At 63.0% G+C, this 17964-nt stretch overlaps 1 protein-coding gene across 10 annotated transcripts; it reads right to left on the minus strand.

The window, feature by feature from the left end:
- Positions 1 to 45: 45 nt before the first annotated feature.
- On the minus strand, positions 46 to 17822 carry TMC6 (transmembrane channel like 6). 10 transcript variants are annotated; one of them, XM_072939689.1, is made up of 22 exons: positions 17629 to 17822; positions 17254 to 17338; positions 15204 to 15345; positions 14914 to 15056; positions 14660 to 14755; positions 14207 to 14368; positions 12843 to 12948; positions 12593 to 12689; positions 12111 to 12368; positions 11624 to 11814; positions 10717 to 10861; positions 9984 to 10139; positions 9409 to 9560; positions 9229 to 9310; positions 8931 to 9028; positions 8172 to 8267; positions 7891 to 7966; positions 6936 to 7069; positions 6607 to 6783; positions 6440 to 6518; positions 4443 to 4510; positions 1152 to 1562 (listed from the first exon to the last, which is right to left on the minus strand). In XM_072939689.1, exons 3-22 carry the CDS (start codon positions 15260 to 15262, stop codon positions 1475 to 1477), a joined length of 2463 nt encoding a protein of 820 aa, XP_072795790.1. In that variant the 5' UTR covers positions 15263 to 15345; positions 17254 to 17338; positions 17629 to 17822; the 3' UTR covers positions 1152 to 1474. The 10 variants fall into 10 exon arrangements, with proteins under 10 accessions (XP_072795794.1, XP_072795790.1, XP_072795791.1 ...); XM_072939690.1 differs by lacking the exons at positions 17254 to 17338; positions 17629 to 17822 and adding exons at positions 16643 to 16786; positions 16977 to 17082; XM_072939693.1 differs by lacking the exons at positions 1152 to 1562; positions 17254 to 17338; positions 17629 to 17822 and adding exons at positions 46 to 909; positions 16977 to 17129.
- Between the last annotated feature and the right edge of the window lie 142 nt (positions 17823 to 17964).

Consider the following 17964-nt stretch of genomic DNA (forward strand, 5'->3'; position numbering starts at 1 on the left):
GATGTCTGTAACTCTGAGATTAAAAAAAAAAAAACAAGTTTGTGGCTTTTAATGTTTCTCCTCATAGAATGTGATTGTCGAAGAACACGCACCGAAAGTTGCTTTCAAAAGTACAACGCTTTGTTGAATCTCAATAAACTGCAATTTTTTTCTTGGCTGTTGGAATAAATGTGTTCTTTGTTTTCCAAGGACAGCTGTCATCACTATTCACTTTGTATGTGTTGGGAGAGAGCGCTGTCCTACTGTGTAACAAATCTCTTGTGTCTTTTTACGCTGTCCTCAGAGTTTACATATAATTAGATAAACTCCAAGCTTCCGTTGCTTGACTTGTAATTTTATCATTTGTTTTGTGGTTTTGCACTGAAATCTCATTACTGTTGGAGAGATGCGGTTGAGCCCGTGGCCTCCGCCAGCCGCCGGTGTTGCCCGGGGCAGCCACCGGGGACCCCTCCCCGTCTCGCCCAGGACCCGGTCTGGAAGTCAGCGACACTCGGAGGGAAGAGCGTCGGGAAGGGCTTCGGTGTTCGCTAGACATCGCGCTCCCGTGCTCGCGGGGCGGCCGCGGCTAGCTGCGGCAGAGCGTCCGCACCGGCGCGGCGGGCAGGGCGGCGCGTACAGAGAGCGGCGCCCTCCCCCGCGGCAAGCAGGCCGGCAGTGAGAGAGCGGAACACCGGGTCTGCTGACTCAGGTCCGCCCCTGGGAGGCTTACCGTGACCGTCAGTAAGTCCAGCACCAGTGCTTCTGTCCCGTCAGGACTGTCCCTTGTGACCTTGCTCGGAGACCAGCACAATGAGTGTCTTTTCTCTCTCCACTCGTAGGGTCGAGTCAGCGTCTTACCGGGAAGACGGGGCCCCGGTTGGTGAGCTTCCAGCTCTGACCAACCTCTTCAGAAGGTTGAGGAAGAGATCCCTGAAGGGTCATAAACAAGAGAGGAAACAAAAGGCTAAAGGAAGAATGAAACTCAGAACGTGGATGATCAGCACAGACTCCACATCCCAGTGTGAGCTTGGAGGGAGCGACTGTGGCGCTGGGAGCCAAGCCCGCCACCAGTGTCCGCTTGGGGCCGGTGTGTCCGGAGTTACTGCAGGGGAGCTGACTGTCCCAGCGCTGCTTCCCGAGAGCAAGTTCAGGGCCTCAGCAATGTCCAGAGGATGACGTTCATGGAGGAGTCACAGCCCCGGGGGAAAGCAGGGGATAGGTGGGGAGCACGGCGTGAGCGGAGTGACTGCCTCCCTCCTGGAGTCGGGACGGCCTGGTGTCTGAATCACGAAAAAGTCCAGGCTCGGAGCTGAACTTCTTTTTGATCATTCTGACCAGGCCGTGGGCGAAGGAGAAGGCAGGGTGCTCCGTGGGTAGCAGTGTGGTTTGCAGGGAAAGGACTGTGGAACAGACAGGAGAGGCCGGAGAGGTGCCAGGGCGAGCAGATTCAGTGACGGCAGGTGAGACCCCGGGCGCTGAGGAGCAAGGCACAGATTCACGGAAAAGAGGGAAGACGGAGACGGGGAGGCATCTCAAGAAGGTTCCTTGCAGGAAGAGAACATCTGGGCTGAATCAAGAAAAAGCTACACGGGAATCATGGTGGAAACATGCAGTTAACTTATCAGCTTTGCATCGGGTTTCACAGCGGAAACACTGCTAAAAAATGTCAGAATAGCAGTTTCCAAGAGTCAGCTGGTCTTGTTTGGCAGTTGTAGCTAGCTTTTTGCTTTTATTTTTTAAATAGCAAAACTACTGCGTGCCAGGCCCGGTGCTAAGCACTACGTAGGACTGTCCGTTGTTCAACAGCCCTGTGAGGTGAGGAACGGGGCCGGGAGAGGTTACAGAACACACCCAAGGCCGCGAGCTAGTAAGGTCAACTCTGGGCCCTCCTGACTCCACAGCCCGACATGGGCTCCCTCGCGGAATGTTCCAGCCAGAGGACCTCAAGGCCAGGATGTATCAGGAACAGCGTGGACAGGTGATAGCTGTGTGTCGAGAGGGCTGGCTGCAGCCCTGGGCAGAATTTCTTTGGAGAACCTCAGTTTTGCTTTTAAGGTCTTTCAGTTGATTGGCCGAGGCCCACACACATTAGTGGGGATAATCTCCTTGAGGTCAACTGACTGTGAGTGTTGAACACACCTACAAAACGCCCTCACAGCGACACCTCGATGAGCACCTGAGTCAAAGGCCAGGGATACCAACTCACCGCTGCGCAAGGTGTCTGCAAAACACCCTTCACCTGTTCGTCCTAAGCAGTGTGTCCTGACCTCGCAGTTGTCGCAAGGCAGGTGAAGGGGGCCCGGTAGATCGTGACGGATGGTAATGCGGGTCAGACTGGACGCGGTTGGTCCGTGCCTTCCATGCAGAGGCAGGCATTGCGGGAGGGGGGCCCTGAAGAGCCCAGGTTGGTCTCCCCACCCAGCTTCACCCAGCAGCGCTCATACCACCAGGTCAGGCCAGCTCCTCGCAGAGTCCCTAAGCACCGCCAGGCTGGGTCGGCCACAGCCAGCCCAGGAATCCTGACCTGCCGGGACATCAAGGGCACCTGGGGGAGGTCTGGTTGACGCTGGGGAGGCCCTGGGGCCGAGTCTGCAGAACACCGGAGCACCCCCGTGGGACCATCCTCAGACGAGGGCCATTTGGGGCTGGGGTGGGCCCAGCTGCGGGCACTGCTAACGGCAGTGGCAGCTCCCCGTGGGCCTGACACGGCCACTCGGCCAGGCTTTGCTCTCCCAGGTCCCCCTCTGGGACGAGGGCAGGGGGCCTGTCTCCACTCTCAGCTTGTCTCCCACTGGGGCCGCTGCCCTGGCTCCTGCAGTCAGTGGGCACCGAGGCTGTGACAGCCTAGTCCCCTCCTCTCCGCACCCTAGGGTTCTCAGCATCCCCCAGGCTCCTCAGACTCAGGCTGGTAGGACCGGAGGTCACCCCACACCAGTCACTCCTGCCACAGACCTGGGAACTGGCCGGCCTCTTGTCTGCAGGCTCCTCTCCCCATGGCTCATTAGCCAATGACCCACCCCAGTCCCTCCCTACACTGGCTCTCCACCCCACCACCAAGAGCCACTAGAGCATCAGCTTATCACCCTTGACACGCGCCCGTGGTTGTTCCTGCCCCGTAGTCGTGCGCAGGCTGGAGGGGCAGCGTCTGAAGCTGCGGTGCCGTCCATCTCGGCCATCCGGGGCTGGGCCGGCAGAGGGCGCCCTGCACCCAGCACCGAAGCCCCACCGCCTGTTTTATCAGGAACCCCATGTCGGGAGGGTACCTGGTACCATCTGGTCCATCTGGTGAGGCCACAGGGCCCTGGCCAGGCGGAGAGAGGAGCCTCGAACCAGGAGGAGAAGCTGAAGGGGCTGCCGGTGCAGGAGGCCAAGGTTCCCATGACCTCGACCTGGAAGTCATCCCCGGGGCAGCAGGAGGTGGGCTGTGGGCCCGGGGGCACGGCCGTAGGTGCCTGCAGCTGGGCGGCCTGGGTAGGAGCACAGCCTCCCGAGAGACAAGCCCATTCTGCAAACCATGTTTAATCAGAATAAATAGAGTCCCGGGTGGGGCAGGGTCCGCTGGGTGCTCCCGCTAAGGTGGGCTGCAGCACCCCCACCCTCCGGCTGGTCGGCATCTGTGCCCGCAGGGCTGTGTGAGCGCAGGTGAGCAGGTGCGGGGCTGCTGGCCCAGCGCTGTCCTACCAGGCGTCCCCGTCGTCTGTGAACAGGGCTGGGGGCATCGCAGCCTCCTCAGTTCTACCAGCCCTGCCGGAAAGGGAAGTCAGCGAGGGGCCAGGGGCCTCAGGCAGCCCGTCCTTCCTCAGGAGCTGCGTCCAGGCCTCCCCGGGTAAAGGCTCGGGAGAGACATGCCAGGGTCTGGCAGAGGGCTTTGTTGGAGGGGAAGGGTCTTGTCAGGCGCGCAAGGTGGGTTCCTGCTGCCCGGGGCATGTCTCTGGGGAGGGGAGCCCCCGGGAGCCTCGGCCTGCAGACCTCAGCCGCCAGCCTGGCCACGTCAGGGGTCGAGGAGGGCTGTGTGCATTCAGGAGGGTGTCTGAATTCATCTCCCTTTCTCTGGGCTTAGCCACAGGGAACAGGTGGGAAGCGCAGACCTGGAGCAGCCCAGCCCCACTGCAGCATTTTCTTAGGGTGCATTCACCCCATTGGAAAAACAGGGGCAGAGCCTGAGGAGAAGGCCAGCGAGGCTGACCCCCAGACTCATCAAGATGGGGGAGCAAAGAGGACACAGAGAGAGCCGCAGAGAGGGGCAGGGAAGGACATGAGAGACCTGGCTCCACCCCGCCACCTGCACACAGTTCTTCATGTCCTTTTCTTCCTTCCTCACCAAACGTTACCTCTCTCTCCTTCCCCAAACGCCCCACACACGGCGGGGAGAGCGGGCAGGGACTTCCCTCCCCACCCCCCAGCTCCACGGTGTCTCCATGTCCCGGGGGTAGAGGGGCCCCGACCCCTCCAACACCCCTCACCTGCTCCTCTCCTTTCTCTCGTAGACAGACTGAAGCTTGTTGATTAAGAAGATTTTGTCTTCCCCCTCCTAGGAATGCCAGAACACAAAGGCTGAGAAAACAGAAGTTGTCTTTCTGTCCAGGAATGCCCTGTTCTAGACCGCACTTGGGGTAGCTCACAGAGTATTTGACATCACAAGCACAAAAAGTTTAAAGAAGGGGAATGAGCCACCAAACGAGGAGAAAGTAAAACCAAGAGCCAGGCAGTGAGCAGATGTAATGTACATCTAAGCTTCCTAGTGGCCACAGTGAAAAGGGAAATGTGATCGGCCACACAGTGAAGGCAGCAAAGCCAGCCTGACTCAATTTTAAACTGGCCCTGCCACTTACTGAGTCTGCCTTGAGCACATTACCTCCTCTCTGACCTCAGAGTCACCCTCTAAAAGAGGACAAACGTCTGTCACAGGGTTGTGTTCGTTTTCTGCTGCTGCTCCAACCAATTACAAAGCTTAGGGACCAAAACAACATGAATTCATCATCCATAAGTTCTGGAGGTCAGAAGACCAAAACGGGTCTCACTGGGCTAGAATCAAGTTGTCAGTAGGGCTGATTCCTTCCAGAGGCTCTAGGAAGAATCTTCCCTTGCCTTTTCCGGCTTCTGAATTTGCCACACCCCTTGGCGCACAGCCTCCTTCCATCTGCAAGACCAGCGATGGCCAGTCAAGTCTTCCTCTGACACTGGCTCCCCACTTCCATTTTTAAGGAACTTACAATTACACGGGGACTTCCTTAAGCGACCTCCCCATGTCTCCTCCCCATGGAAGTATAAGGGACAGGGCTGTGTGCCTGAGTAAGCCGCCCTGCCTGAGTAAGACGGCCTGCCCAGGCCTGGGAAAAGATGCTTCAGGCGCGGGCTGAGCTCAGACCTGCAGCCCCAGAGACAGAACTAGGGAAGGGCTCGGCCTCGGGAGGACACTGCCTGCAGCAAGGGCCACAGGGGAATGGTCCTTCAGCCCCCAGAGAAGTGGGGGGTGGAGCTGGTCCCCTCCCAACACTGCTGTCCACCCGACGCCTCCCCCCACCTCCCCCCCCAGCCCCCTCTGGCATCTGCGGGCCCCAAAGCTCTATGCAGTGGAGCAAGAGCCAGTTAGCAAGATTCCACTTCCAGCAGCTGTGGCAGGCGACCACCTCAGCCAAAATGCCCACCCAGCCTGGGCCCTGTCCCCTGTTTGTGAAAGGCGAGATGATGGGTTAAGTTGTACTGTGTTAATTAGAACCCCAGAAAAAGTGAGAGCTTTCCCCAAGGGATCCTCCCGCTGGTAAAGACCCAGCCTGGGGCCCCTGCATCAATTAGCCAGTGGTGAGGGTCCCAGGTGAGCTGCACCCCAGCCCTGTCCTGCCTTAGCTGACACCCCACAGCTGACCCCCCAGTCCTTTCCAATGCAGAGTGTCTGGCAGCCACCAGCCCTGGCGTGACAGCCTGGGGACGGAGGCACCAGCTGGCCCCAAGTGGGCTCAGGCGTTAAGTATACAGGTCAGAAACTGCGAAGGACGTGAAAAAAAAAGAAAAGACAGCGGTGGGGGCAGTGATGTCAGAGTGCCGGGGACGAGGTCAGTGCCCGCTGCGTGTTCACGGGAGGCCCGCTGCTGCTGGACGGGACTGGGTGAGAGGCCATTCCTACCTGGGGAAACCCCAGCCCAAGGGGCAGTGACTTGTTTGCAAGGTGACGGTGGTGGGGGGAGGATCGCCCCGTAACTGAGCAGGGAGGGGGGACAGCCCTCAGGGCCAGGCGGGGCTGCCTCTCAGCAGGCGTAGGGGCGCTGCTGGGGCGCTGGGGCAGGCCAGCTGCAGAGGAGCAGGCCGGCTGCATCTCCTCTCAGTACAAACTACACATTGCCATCGATGTGATTTGTCTGGCAAACAGCCCCCTTCCACACCCAGGGTCCGGGGAAGGCGAGGAGGGGCCCGACTGTGAGCGGCCGGTGGCCCCCCAGGGGGAGGCGGGAGGGGCACTCACGTTGCTGATCTGCTCTTTGAGGAGGCAGATGACCTTCCGCTGACCCTTCACCACCTGGATGTTGAGGTAGATCACGGCCCTGCGGGAGATGGGCGGTCGGGCTGCGCCCCGCGCAGGAGCCCACGGCGGGGAGAGGCTAGGACCCCGGCCCGCAGCCCCACACTCACAGCAGCAGGGCCGACACCAAGTAGATGGGAAAGGTATTTTCCAGCAGGTACCGGTGGATCCAGGGCAGCCAGGAGACCCTGGGGCCCGCCCTCTCCAGGTGGCGCACCCACACCTTGCCCGCCTCATACATGGTGTCCAGGGTCCGGAAGGGGCCGCAGATGCTCGAGGGCTTCACCCTGGGGAAGAGGGCAGGTGGCTCGACTCCTCGGCCCCAGCGGAGGCCCCACGTCACCCAAACCGTGGCCACCATCCACAGTCCCTGCAGGCAGCCCCTCCAGACCCGGGGGCGACCCCATCCCCACGCCCCCGAGGCCAGGAGCCCACTCACTGCCAGACAGCGTAGCAGAGGAAGATGGCAGCGCCCAGGAAGGACGGGAAGCAGAGCAGCGAGATGAAGACGGTGCTCATGTGGGAAGCCTTCCAGGGCCTGCGGGGCGCCTGGCAGTTGGCCATCAGGCTGGTCTGGAGACAAAGGCTGTGCTCAGCCACCGTCCTGCCACCGCCCACCACTGGGCCTGGCGGCGGCCCCCAGAAGGAAGAGGGGAGAGGCCGCAGTGGGCTGGGCGGGCTGTGCTTCCTGGCAGAGCCCGAGCCAAGGCCCCAGGACAGGACCCGGGTCCCCTCCCCGCCGGGACCCGGACTGCCAGGCAGAGAGGGGGACACTTGGAATCGGAGCACGCAGGCCACCTCCTGATCTAGGGAGGGGAGACCCAGGCACACAGGGGGGCTTCTCATCCAGGGTCACTGGTACTCAGAAGGGCTTGACACTAGGAGTGCTTGTGACGTCAACGGAAGGTCTCTGCAGGGCCACACCCCAAGCCCAATGCGCTACCATCATCGTCTCGGCAGTGCCCCCAGTGCCCCAGACCACTGTCCACGATGTACAGGTGCGAAAACAAAGGACCCAGGAGGAGAAAAACCTGGTTCTGAGCCAGCGAGCCCGCCTCCCCCGACTGAGGACAGACGGCCAGGGGTGCCTCCCAGCCCCCCGCCCTAAGCCCGGCCCACGCACACAGGTGCCCAGCCCTGACCATGGCCCCTGCAGGGATGCTGCCTGCCTGCAGAAGGCAGGGAGGCAGTGATGCAGGGAGGGGGCTCAGCTGGCCCTGGGGGCCATGGGACTGTCCCTAGAGAGCGGCCCTAGGCTGCCAGCCCCGCACCAGTCAGGTCAGGGGAGGGTTCCAGAGTCCCAGGGCTGCACGTCTGTCAGCCCAGAGGCCACCCTGGCTGCACGTGCTCCCTGGGCCCCATCGCCCTCCTCAGGGCCCAGGTGCCACCTTTACCTTCTTGACGTAGAAGAGGAGCAGCAGTTTGATGATCTGCATGGCGGGGAGGAGCGGGGAGAAGAGGACACCGAGCCTGAGGGGGAGGAGGCGAGGGGGCTGCAGTCCAGAGGCAGGGGTCGTGACCCCATGCTGCGCCCTGGTCTAGGACAGCCTGGCTCAGGCACAGGACCCCGGGAGCTGGGGGGTGGGAGGGCTGGGCCTTGCTGTGTTCCAGAGGGGGAGGGGGAAGCTCCGCGACCCCAGGGCCAGGCAGTGGGACGCAAGTGGGAGACACTCACCAGGTTAGTGTCTGCCCGTAAATCAGCTCCAGGACGTTCCCAGCAATGTCGAACTCAGGCTTCCCCCTCCTCTTCAGTGTCCGCTCGGAGATGAGCCTGGGGCAGAGGAGCCCCTGGGGTCCGCAGGAGGGCAGGCACCCCGGCCGGGGACCCACCTGCCACGCTGACCATCCCGCCCATCCCCGCCCCCGGCACCCAGCGAGGTCGAGGGGAGATGGCAGCCGGGGTCCCACCCCAAGGGGTCCGCACTGCCGCGGGCTTCGTCCCTGTCCTTTTTCGAAGCCCGTACAGATGCTCCCGGGTGTAAACACGCATGTCGGCATCTGACGTTTTACTTCTAAAAATCTTATTAAGTTAATACGTTCTCAAAGAAAACACAAAGAGAAGGAAATACAAAACACCCGCCACACGAGCACCGCAGCGAGGCCCTCGGAAAATGTCCCTCCACTTCTATCCTTCCTTCCGACCCCTTTTTCCATCATATGAGACTCACATTGTATCATATGCGTCACTTTGAAAACTGTTTTCCTTTCCGATCTAAAAATAGGTTCCATCCTGTGTCCTAAGTGTTTTTCTCGGTTCAGTGATGTCTTACAGAGGAGGTTTCATGGGTGGAGATTTAAGGCCTGCTATTCAGGGATTCGAGAACCACCCAGGTGACCCTCGTCACCACGCTGGTGAGGATGCTGGGAGCCCTTCTGAGCTGGGAAGCCCAGGTGTCCAGGAGGTGAGAGCTGGGACCCACCCCTGGGGCCTCACCTCCACACCAGCTCCCCGAAAAGTGTGTCCAGCAGCGTGAAGAGGAAGTCCATCACCATGAGCCGGTACAGCTCCTGGCCCACAAAGTTCTCCCAGCACTGAAAAGGACGCAGTCTCAGCCCCAGGGCCCCAGACCCCCGCCACCCAGCTCACCCAGCCCATCGAGGGGCCTCCAGTACACTTATAGCCCAGATAAAGTCCGGTGAGGGCCACCCCCTCCGCCCCACCCTGGGACCAGGGCAGACCGTCCTGAGGGGCCCAGGGAGCCTCACCCCTACCAGCAGCAGCTGGCCCTCACCTGGTCCCGCAGGGTGCCCACCCTGCGGCCCAGCCAGTGGTAACAAAGGATCCCCAGGGTGACCATCTTGAGGATGAGGTTCCTACAGAAAAGAGCCGGTGTGGAGGCTGAGGGAGGGTGCCTGGGAGACAGCGGGTGCGCCCCAGAAAGCCCTCACCTCCCCCTGCCCTGGCCATTCACCTGCAGATGGCTACGTACACCTCCAGCACCGGGGAGTCATGGCGCTCCAGGGCGGCCAGGCCGCGGTACAGGTAGGGGGCCCCCAGGTTGAGGAGGCAGACCACCAGGGGCAGGGCCAGCAGCGCCCCCTCCCGCTCAGTGGACCCTGGGCTCTGTCAGAGCAGGGGAGGGGCGGTATCACCGCAGGGGCCCAAGGGACAGGGCCGTGTCCACTGCGGGGGGGGGGGGGGGGAGCCGTAGGGCGGGGTCCCAGGGCGGAAGGAGGGGTGGAGATCACAGGCACACCTCCCTCCACCCCAGGCCTCGCTGTTCAAACCGCACAGGAAGGGGGGTGGGGGGAGGAGGGGAGGGCGGGACACAGGTGTCAGAGAAGAGAAGAGAAGATAAAAAACAAAAGGACAGAGAAATGAGAGTGTGAAACAGGCAGAGAAGAACCAAAGCAAGGCCCGTGAGGGAGGCGGCCTCCAGGGAGGGCTCGAGGCTCCTGGCCGCCTTCCAGGTCCCCATCTCATAGCTAAAGCGGGAGTCTGACCCCCAGGCTGGGGCCCCCTGGGGGCTGCCCACTCCCCCTGCACCTTGATCATGAGTTCCGAGAAGTTGTAGACGGCCACGGTGCAGCCCAGCGTGGTCCCCAGACACAGCAGCCACACGAGCCCCAGCACGGCCACGCGCCGCAGTCGCCAGCACATGCTCCGAGGGCCCCGGCGCAGCTGCCACACGGCCAGCAGCTCCTGCGGGCGGCAGCCGGCCTGTCACCCACCCCCGGCACAGGCGCGAGGAGCCCCGGGGACGCGGAGTGGACACACACGGAGGGTCACCACCCGCCCACCCCCAGCGCCCGGGCCGGTCCCCCGCCCTGCTCCAGGGCCGGCCTGGCCTCTCCCGCCCGGCCTCCCCAGGTGTCCTGCCTGCAGGCAGCTGTCCCCTCGCTGACCAGGAGCCCCAAGGCGCTCCCCAAGGCCAGTGAGGGCCCATCAGCCAGGTCAAAGTTGTGAGCTTCCCTGATGCAAACCCCACACATATAACCTCAGAAAGGCAGAGAACGTTCCACGAGGCCCAGCTCGGCTGCCTGCTAGGCCTGAGGCCTCAGACAAACAATGGAACCTTGTGCCTCCTTGTCCTCCCTTGTGGCCGGGAGCTACTGCTGGGAGCCCCGCGGGCCTCTCCCATGGGGGCCAGGGGACAAGGGGACTCCCGGGAGGGGGCCCGAGAGCAGCCCTAACCGTCGCCCACTGGAGCAGACGCGCACTGGTGTCCCCGGGACCGGGGTGGCGGTGGTGGCCTCAGCCCCCACCCCCGGCAGCTCACCTTCAGCTGGGTTCGGATGTTGTCGTGCTGGAGACGGGAGGCCCACTTCTGAGTCACTTTGTAGTCCCAGGAGCAGAAGACAGAGATGGCGTGGACCCCCGAGGTGCTGCCCACCCGGTAGCTCTCCCCGAAAGAGCGGGACATGCTGGGAGAAGCAGAGCCGAGCAGGGATTGAGTGGGGGCGGAAGGTGCAGACAGAACACCTCGGATGCTCCTTGCAGCCAAAACCCAGCACCCACTCGGAGGAGCCCACCCAGTGCTGGATGGGCCTCCCGTCACCCGCCCCCTGCCCCACCTCCAGCCCAGAGCTCTCGGCCTCCTGGTGGGGCCCACCGGCCACTCCAGATCCGCTCTGTCCAATACTGTGCCCACCAGCCACAAGTGGCTAGAAGAGGGCTCAGGCACCAGTCCCCACCAACATGACCAGCTGCCTCCCACCCAGTCGTGGCTGCGGAAGATGCTGGCTCACCTCAGAGCCTTTGCACTGCCTCTCCCAATAACCCAAACACCTTCCTCTGGCCTTTCTCTGCCCACCCTTATTTAATCTCTCTCCCTGGGACAAGTGTCACCAGCCCTGAGAAGCTAGTCTGACTCCCTCTCCTGTGCTCCGTAACGACCAGGCAACACAACACCAGGACGTCCCCAGCCTCTTCGATGGCCTGTCTCCTCCCACAGACGGCAAGCTTCCCGAGGACGGGCACCACGCTCATTTACCTCCCTGCCCTGCGCCAAGCACAGCAAACGTTTGTGGAGTGGATGGGTGCATGGATGAAAGTGGGGGTGGATGGAAAGAAGGAAGGAAGGGTCCGCGGATGGATGGTGGATGGACGGACGGATGGACCAATAGATAGACACGGAGTGGATCAGTGGTGCTCAGAGCCAGGGTCATGTGGTGGAAGGTTATTACCTGTAAACCAAGGTGATGCAGGTGATAAAAAAAGCGACCCCCACGGTGAAGAGGTAGGCCAGGGGCATGTTGTAGGGCAGGCCGCCTGCCTCTGGGGGGCACTGGCCGCCATCCGGCGGGGAGGCACACGGCTGGCTCAGCGTGGCGTTACTGTAGTAGCCGTAGTACAGGACGGTGTGGGCGAAGCGGCCCTGCAGAGAGGCGGCCCGGCCGAGTCAGGGGCTGTCCCTCTCCCTGCGCCTGACCCCCCTCAGGCCTGAGGTGCAGAGAGAGGAGGGCACCCAGACGGCAGGGCAAGGGGAAGGGCAGAGGGGGCAGGGCAGCGCAGGGCCAGCGATAAGCGCACGGAGGTGGACAAAGGCCCGCAGCCACCCTGGGGCTTCCCGGGCCCCACAGAAAGCACAGGGGGCGGGCTGCAGGCCCCTGGGGTCAGAGCAGGGGGCAGCCGTGGTGAGAGGGGGGCCTGCCCGCTCCCACCAAGCCTCACCCCACCCGTGAGGAGCTCCAGGCCCGTGAAGGCGGGCACGGAGGCCGGGGGCGCTGGCGGGAAGGCGGCCTGCACGCCCACGATGAAGGCCAGCAGTGGCAGCAGCAGGAGGACGTTGAAGGCCAGCAGGGTCTTGAGGAAGAGGAAGTAGGAGAGGACGCTGGAGCCGAACTGGCCGCCGATCCGCTTCAGGGCGTAGCGCCAAGGCTTCAGGGCCTGCAGCCCCGAGAGCAGCACCAGCCCCAGGTTGTGCAAGGCCTGTGGGGACAGCAGCGGGACCCCGAGAGGGGCACTGGGAGCAGGGTCAGCCCCTAGCCAATTCCCCAGGGGTCAGGCCTGGAGTGCAGGGGCGGGGGAGGTGGGTTGTTCACAGCCCAGAGCCAGGCCGAAGGCTAGAGGACCCTGCCAACAGGACCAGGATGGGGAGGAAGAAGGGTGGCCCCTCCCCCAGCAACCCCCCCAGCTGCCCAGGAGGTGCCTACCAGGACACAGCTGTCCTGGAGCTGACTGCAGCAGGAGGGGAGCCCACGGCCGCCCTGCCTGGCCCTCCGCTTGCCCCTCGGGGTCCGGCTCTCCTCTCTAGGGGCAGAGGCAGTGTCAGGGTCTGGACCAGGGAGGGATGCCCCTCCCTCCCAGGGACCACCCACCGCAGGCTCGGGGCCCTTCTTGCCAACCACCCAACCCAGCTGAGGAAGTGGGTCTGGGGGCCTCAAGAGGCCGAGGGACACTGACCGCAGGCAGCGTTTCTCAGCCAGGCTCAGCGGCATCCCCCGGAGCACATGGTCCCGCTGGGCCACTGTCAGGCCCTGAAGCTCCTTCACCAGGAGGACCCGCTTCTCTGCAGGGGAAGGTGGGAGTTCTGTGGGTTCCCCGCAGCATCTGTCCCTCCCTACACCGCTGTGGCTACTGACGTCCACCCCACGGAAACACAGCCTCAGCCCCCTCCCACCCCCTGGCAGGCCTGGATGGCGCCTCTCTGCTCACACCATCAAAGCCAGGTCACTCACTGCCACCTGGCCCGCACCCCACTGCCTGTCTCCCTCCCACCTCCACTGCCTGGAGCCCAGGACACGATCAAGTTCCTAGTGTCCTCCGAGGCCCAGCCCAGCACCCCCTCCTCCTGGACCCAAACTCCCCACAGGCATTTTGCTCTGACCTCCAGTGCACCTAAGCCCCCCTACCCAACCTACTCAAAAGCAATGGGGTCCCAACACCCCACCACTTCCCACTATAGCAGCCCTGATGGGGTGAGTAGGGGAGGAGGGGCCTGGAGATCTGCCCCTGTCCTCCCCCCTTTCATCTTCACAACTGCCCTAGAAAGGGGTGCTATTTTAACTACCCTGAAACACTCTGTCACCCACCAACTGGGGGCCTTGGGTAAACAGGGGGAGGAAACAGAGGCAGGGCCCCAGGAAAGTACTCAAGCCCCTGGCACTGATGCCTGAGATCACTTGGCTGAAGCTCAGCCTGTGACCTGGGCCCTGCTCCCTCCTACAACCACTCTCCCTTGTTCCCCAGCCCCTCCACACTGGCCTTCCAGATGCTCAGACAAGCCAGCATGCTTCCCCCTCAGGGTCTTTGCACATGCCTCATCTGCTCTAGTGTCACTTCCTCCAGGAAGCCTCCCTGGATCCCTCTAGGCTAGATGGGTTCCATAATGTTTTCCCGAAGTGCACTTTTCCTCAGCTGTCTTTATCTAAGTTTTAGCCACCCCATTATTCATTTATTTGGTTCCCGACTGTTTTAGCGGGCAGACAATAAGCTGCATGAGAGCTGGAACAGGCCTGCTTACCAACAACACATCCTAAAGCCTAGACCAACACCCGCAACACTACAAGTTTTCAGCAGACGTGGGGCGCGTGAACTAAGGTTCTGAGTGCCTGCCTACATGAGCCAAACACTGCAGCCCGAAGGCCCCCTCTTCTCTCCCTCGGTGGCCAGGATACCAAGATACTCCCACACCCCTTGCCAAGGGACGTCATGGCTGGGGGCCATCAGGCAGCCCATTGGAGAAGGGGCCCTGGGTCTGCTGCCAGCACCCCACCCCCACCAGCCCGACCCCCCTCCCCACCGAGGCTGCGGCCCTGCTCACTCACCCTCCTCCTCCAGGACCAGGGGGTCCAGCTCCAGGTCGTACAGGCGGAGGCTGGGCCGGGCCGAGCGGCCCACGTCCCTGAGCTGGGGCCGGCGGGCAGCCCGGCGGCGCAGCCGCACCGTGCGGTTGTAGAGCTGGGAGAGGATGGCGCCGCGGCTCCGGCCTGGGGAGGCAGCTGGTCAGGGGGTGCGCCCCTCCCATGGAGGCAGGGGCCACCTTCCGCCCCTTCCCAGGACCCAGGAAAGTCCTTTGACAAGAGACCTCCACCACCTCTGGGTTTCCAGGAGCCTATTTTTACCCCCATGACGACTCTGAGTCGTTTTTAGAACACGGCGAGACTGCCTGGGGCCATGCTGGGCCTGCAGGCAGCAGACAGGGTGGGTGGGAGCCGAAAGAGCCCCCAGCCTGAAACCCCCGCCCCACCCAGGGTCCGAAGGCAGAGGGTCCCACTCACCAATGGTGCGGCTGGGCATGCTGGCCAGGATGCGGAGCGTGGCCGTGCTATGGACGGGGACACCCTCGGGCCCCAGGAGGGCCTGGTGGTCATCGCCTGCCAAGCAAGAGAGATTTGCCCAGAGATCTACAGACGCTGCTGACTGGAGACCTCCCCCCCTCCCCCACAGGCTGCAGGGAGGGGCTTCCCGGGAGGCTGAGAGGCTCAGTGTCCTGCCCACACCATCCCGGCACCCAACCTGGGCCCGGGCTCACCTGAAGCCCCCAGGGCTCCAGGCCCCGGCTCCCTTTGCTGCAGCTCCAGCCCCTCCTCGGCCGCCCACCGGCTCTGCTCCTGGATGAGCTGGTAGAAGGAGTCATGCACCTCGCTCTCATCATAGGGGCTGGGCTCCTGGCTGCTGGGATAAGGATGGGGGCTAGAGCTCAGGCTGTGACCAACCCAGCCCTCGTCCCAGTAGCCCACCCTCTCCAAAGGGCTGTGGTCCGGACTGCCTCCCCCCAGGGGTGATGCATCCCGGTCCCCAGCCCCACCTCAGAGCACTTACCCCTCTGGGTCATCTGGGGTCTCAGGGACACTGAGGACAAAGACTGGAGGCTGGGCCATATCTGCGGCTCATGCCCAGCCGGCCTACAGACCTAGGGCAGTTCAGAGCCCGAGCATGGCCTCCAGGGCTTCCTGCTACACATCTGATGAGACAGGAAGCGTGACACCAAAGTTAGCCCTCAATGCCTGGCACCTCGCCCAGCGACCCGAGACCCGCGACCCGCTCCCTGGGGACCGTGGGAGGCACTACTCCCTAGGCTGCCCGCGCCCCCACCCTGCCCCCACCCACCAAACGCGTGGTCAAGTGAGTGGCCCCAGATAAACCTCAGGCCAGAATGGACTTGGGGGGGAGCCTGTTCCACCACCAGGGGAGGAGGAGGGAGGGGGTGAGGAAAGGAGGGGGTTCTGGGCAGTTCCCCACAGTCAGTCCCTGAAAGATGGGGAGCAGGTGGGGTGCCTGTGGATATGGTCCTCCGTTCCTCGGGTTCTGCCCCAGGGATGCCACCCTCTTAGTGAGAAAGGTCAGGGCAGCGGACACCTTCCCTGCGCCCACCCCGTGACCCCCCAGCACTTCCTCCCAGAGGAAATCCCACAGGCAGCCGGCGGCCTGGGCCCCCACCCCTCTCGCCACACCAGCCCCAGACAGAGCAGCAGACAGGATGGCCTCCTGGGCTGTGCCCCACTCTGCACCCCCCCGCAGCGGTCACTCTGTGCAACGCTAGGCCACACTGGGCGACTGCATTAACGTCAACAGCCCTCCTGAGAGACTCCCCCATATTCCTTCACCCCAGGACGGCCAGGGCAGCTAGCTGGGGGCAGGGGGGCTGGGCCTCAAACAGGCAGCCTTTGTCCAGGCCCTGCCATCACCAGGACAACTGAGCCAGGGCGGCCTTGTCCGGGCTCTTCACCCGTAGGAGCAGGGCGGGAGCAACAGACTCCCAACCACCAGCTGACTGCGCAGGGCCCTGCCCCAGCATGACTGGGCCCAGCCCCAGCCCGCCCAGTCCCCCCACCGCCCTGCCCCTCACCCACAGGAACTCAGCACTCAGAAAAGTTGGTTTAGCTCAAGGTGCTTCTGCGGGCAAGGCCGGGGTGCCTGGACAGAGCAGGTCCCAGTAGGGCTGGGCCCACTTAGCGGTGCCCAGTCTCTGAGCCCAGGCCCCAAACAATCGGAGCCCCTCCTCTTCCCTCCCACAGGAGCACAGAGTGGAGAAACCAGCAGAGAGAGAGGTCAGAGGTGACTCCGCCAGAAAGGGGAAGTGGCTGGAGGTGGGGCCGAGGGTGTGCCCCTCAGTCCAGTCCCTACAGCTGGAATTCCTTTCTAGAAAGACAGACCCCCCCAAGTGCAGACCGCAGCCCTCTCCCACACACTCCTTCTCCAGGAGGGAGGGGCCGGGAGATGGGAGGCACTCAGAGGGCGCCTAGTGGGTGAGGGCTCACCTGGGCGCCGGCATCTGGGCACAGCTGAGGACTTCTGCCGGGCTGGTACCCAGAGCCCTGGCACCCAGCACCCTGGCACCCTGCCCCAGGCTCCAACAGATGGCGCAGCAGTTTCCGGGGTGCACCATTCCTGAGCCCTGCAAGCTGGGGAAGGGCAGGGTGGAGCCCGTTTCCGGAAACCCTACCCCAGCCAGAAGCAAGTCCTCTGGGAATAGCTACGGCTCAGAAGAGCCACAGCCCATCCTCGGAACCCAGGGCCGCAGTAACTCCGAGAAGCCCTGGACCCCTCATCTGCCAGTCTCCCACTCCCCCATTTTCAGCCAGTGGTACCTACCTGCGGAATTAGGCCTCCACTCCCCAGCCCATCCCGGTCACGACACACACCACGGCCCTCTCCCCTGATGCCCCCAGCCAGCTAGGGTGGGCTGGGATCAGCAGGTCCCCCTGCCCTGCTCAAACCTTGAGAGATCCTGGAGAATCCAGCCAAAGGAATTCGAAGGGGGTGAATTGGTGGGCACAGGGGAACTAGATGGGACTGGGAGGACGCAGGCGCGCCTCCAAGCCCCGGAACTGCGCCCTGCCCAACTGGCACTGGCATCCTGGCCGCTTACCTGGGAGGCGCCAGGGGGGAGGGGCCCTGTGAGAGGCTCACCTGTCCCCAGAGCAGGTCGCCGGGAAATGTCTGCGCTCCACCAGCTGGGGAAGAGGTCTCAAGGTCAGAGAGAGGGAGTGACCAAGGGCCCAGGGGACAACATGTGGCCATCGCAGGCCTAGAGGGGGCCAGAGGGAGCTGCACCTCCCAGCCTGGCCCACGTGGTGGCCGGCCCCAGGCAGGTCACATGACCCGGATCCCTCCGCGGGCGCGACTGGCTCCTCCCCGTCCTCCGGCTCCTCCCCGTCCTCCTCCTCCTCCCCATGCCCATTCCCCAGGGAGCCCTCTGGCGACTGTGCCCTCTCCCCTGCCAACTTCTGACCCTTCCTCTTACCCCACCCCGACGTTTGAGCAGGGTGAAGGTGTCTGGAGGTGTTCCCATCTCCGGTTGAAGCCAATTTCTGTGGGACTCAGTTTCCCCAAGTTTCAAATGGGGACAATACTTCCAGACCCGCCCACTTCCCCAGGGCGATCATCAAAATAACAGCACGCTGCAAAGCCACACTGATGCAGCGGGCCTTGCAACACCAGATTGGGTAACCCCTTCCTCCTGGTCAACCTCCGGTGACCAAACCCCCCGGAGCCGGCTGGTGGAACCGGTTTTGGGGGAGGGGGCAGAATCTCTGCCCTTCGGACCTGGTGGGCGTGGCCTCCGCTGTTTATCGCTCTG

This window comes from Vicugna pacos, chromosome 16, assembly GCF_048564905.1.
Source record: "Vicugna pacos chromosome 16, VicPac4, whole genome shotgun sequence".
Lineage (NCBI taxonomy): Eukaryota > Metazoa > Chordata > Mammalia > Artiodactyla > Camelidae > Vicugna > Vicugna pacos.

Bases quoted from the DNA above. Each gene is read 5' to 3' on its own strand.
- TMC6 (XM_072939689.1), bottom strand. From the start codon at position 15,262: ATGGCCCAGCCTCCAGTCTTTGTCCTCAGTGTCCCTGAGACCCCAGAT. The intron at 10,862-11,623 runs GTAATAACCTTC...TGCTTCTCCCAG, and splicing joins TGCATCACCTTGGTTTACAG to CATGTCCCGCTCTTTCGGGG. The intron at 6,519-6,606 runs GTGAGTGTGGGG...CATCTCCCGCAG, and splicing joins TTGGTGTCGGCCCTGCTGCT to GGCCGTGATCTACCTCAACA.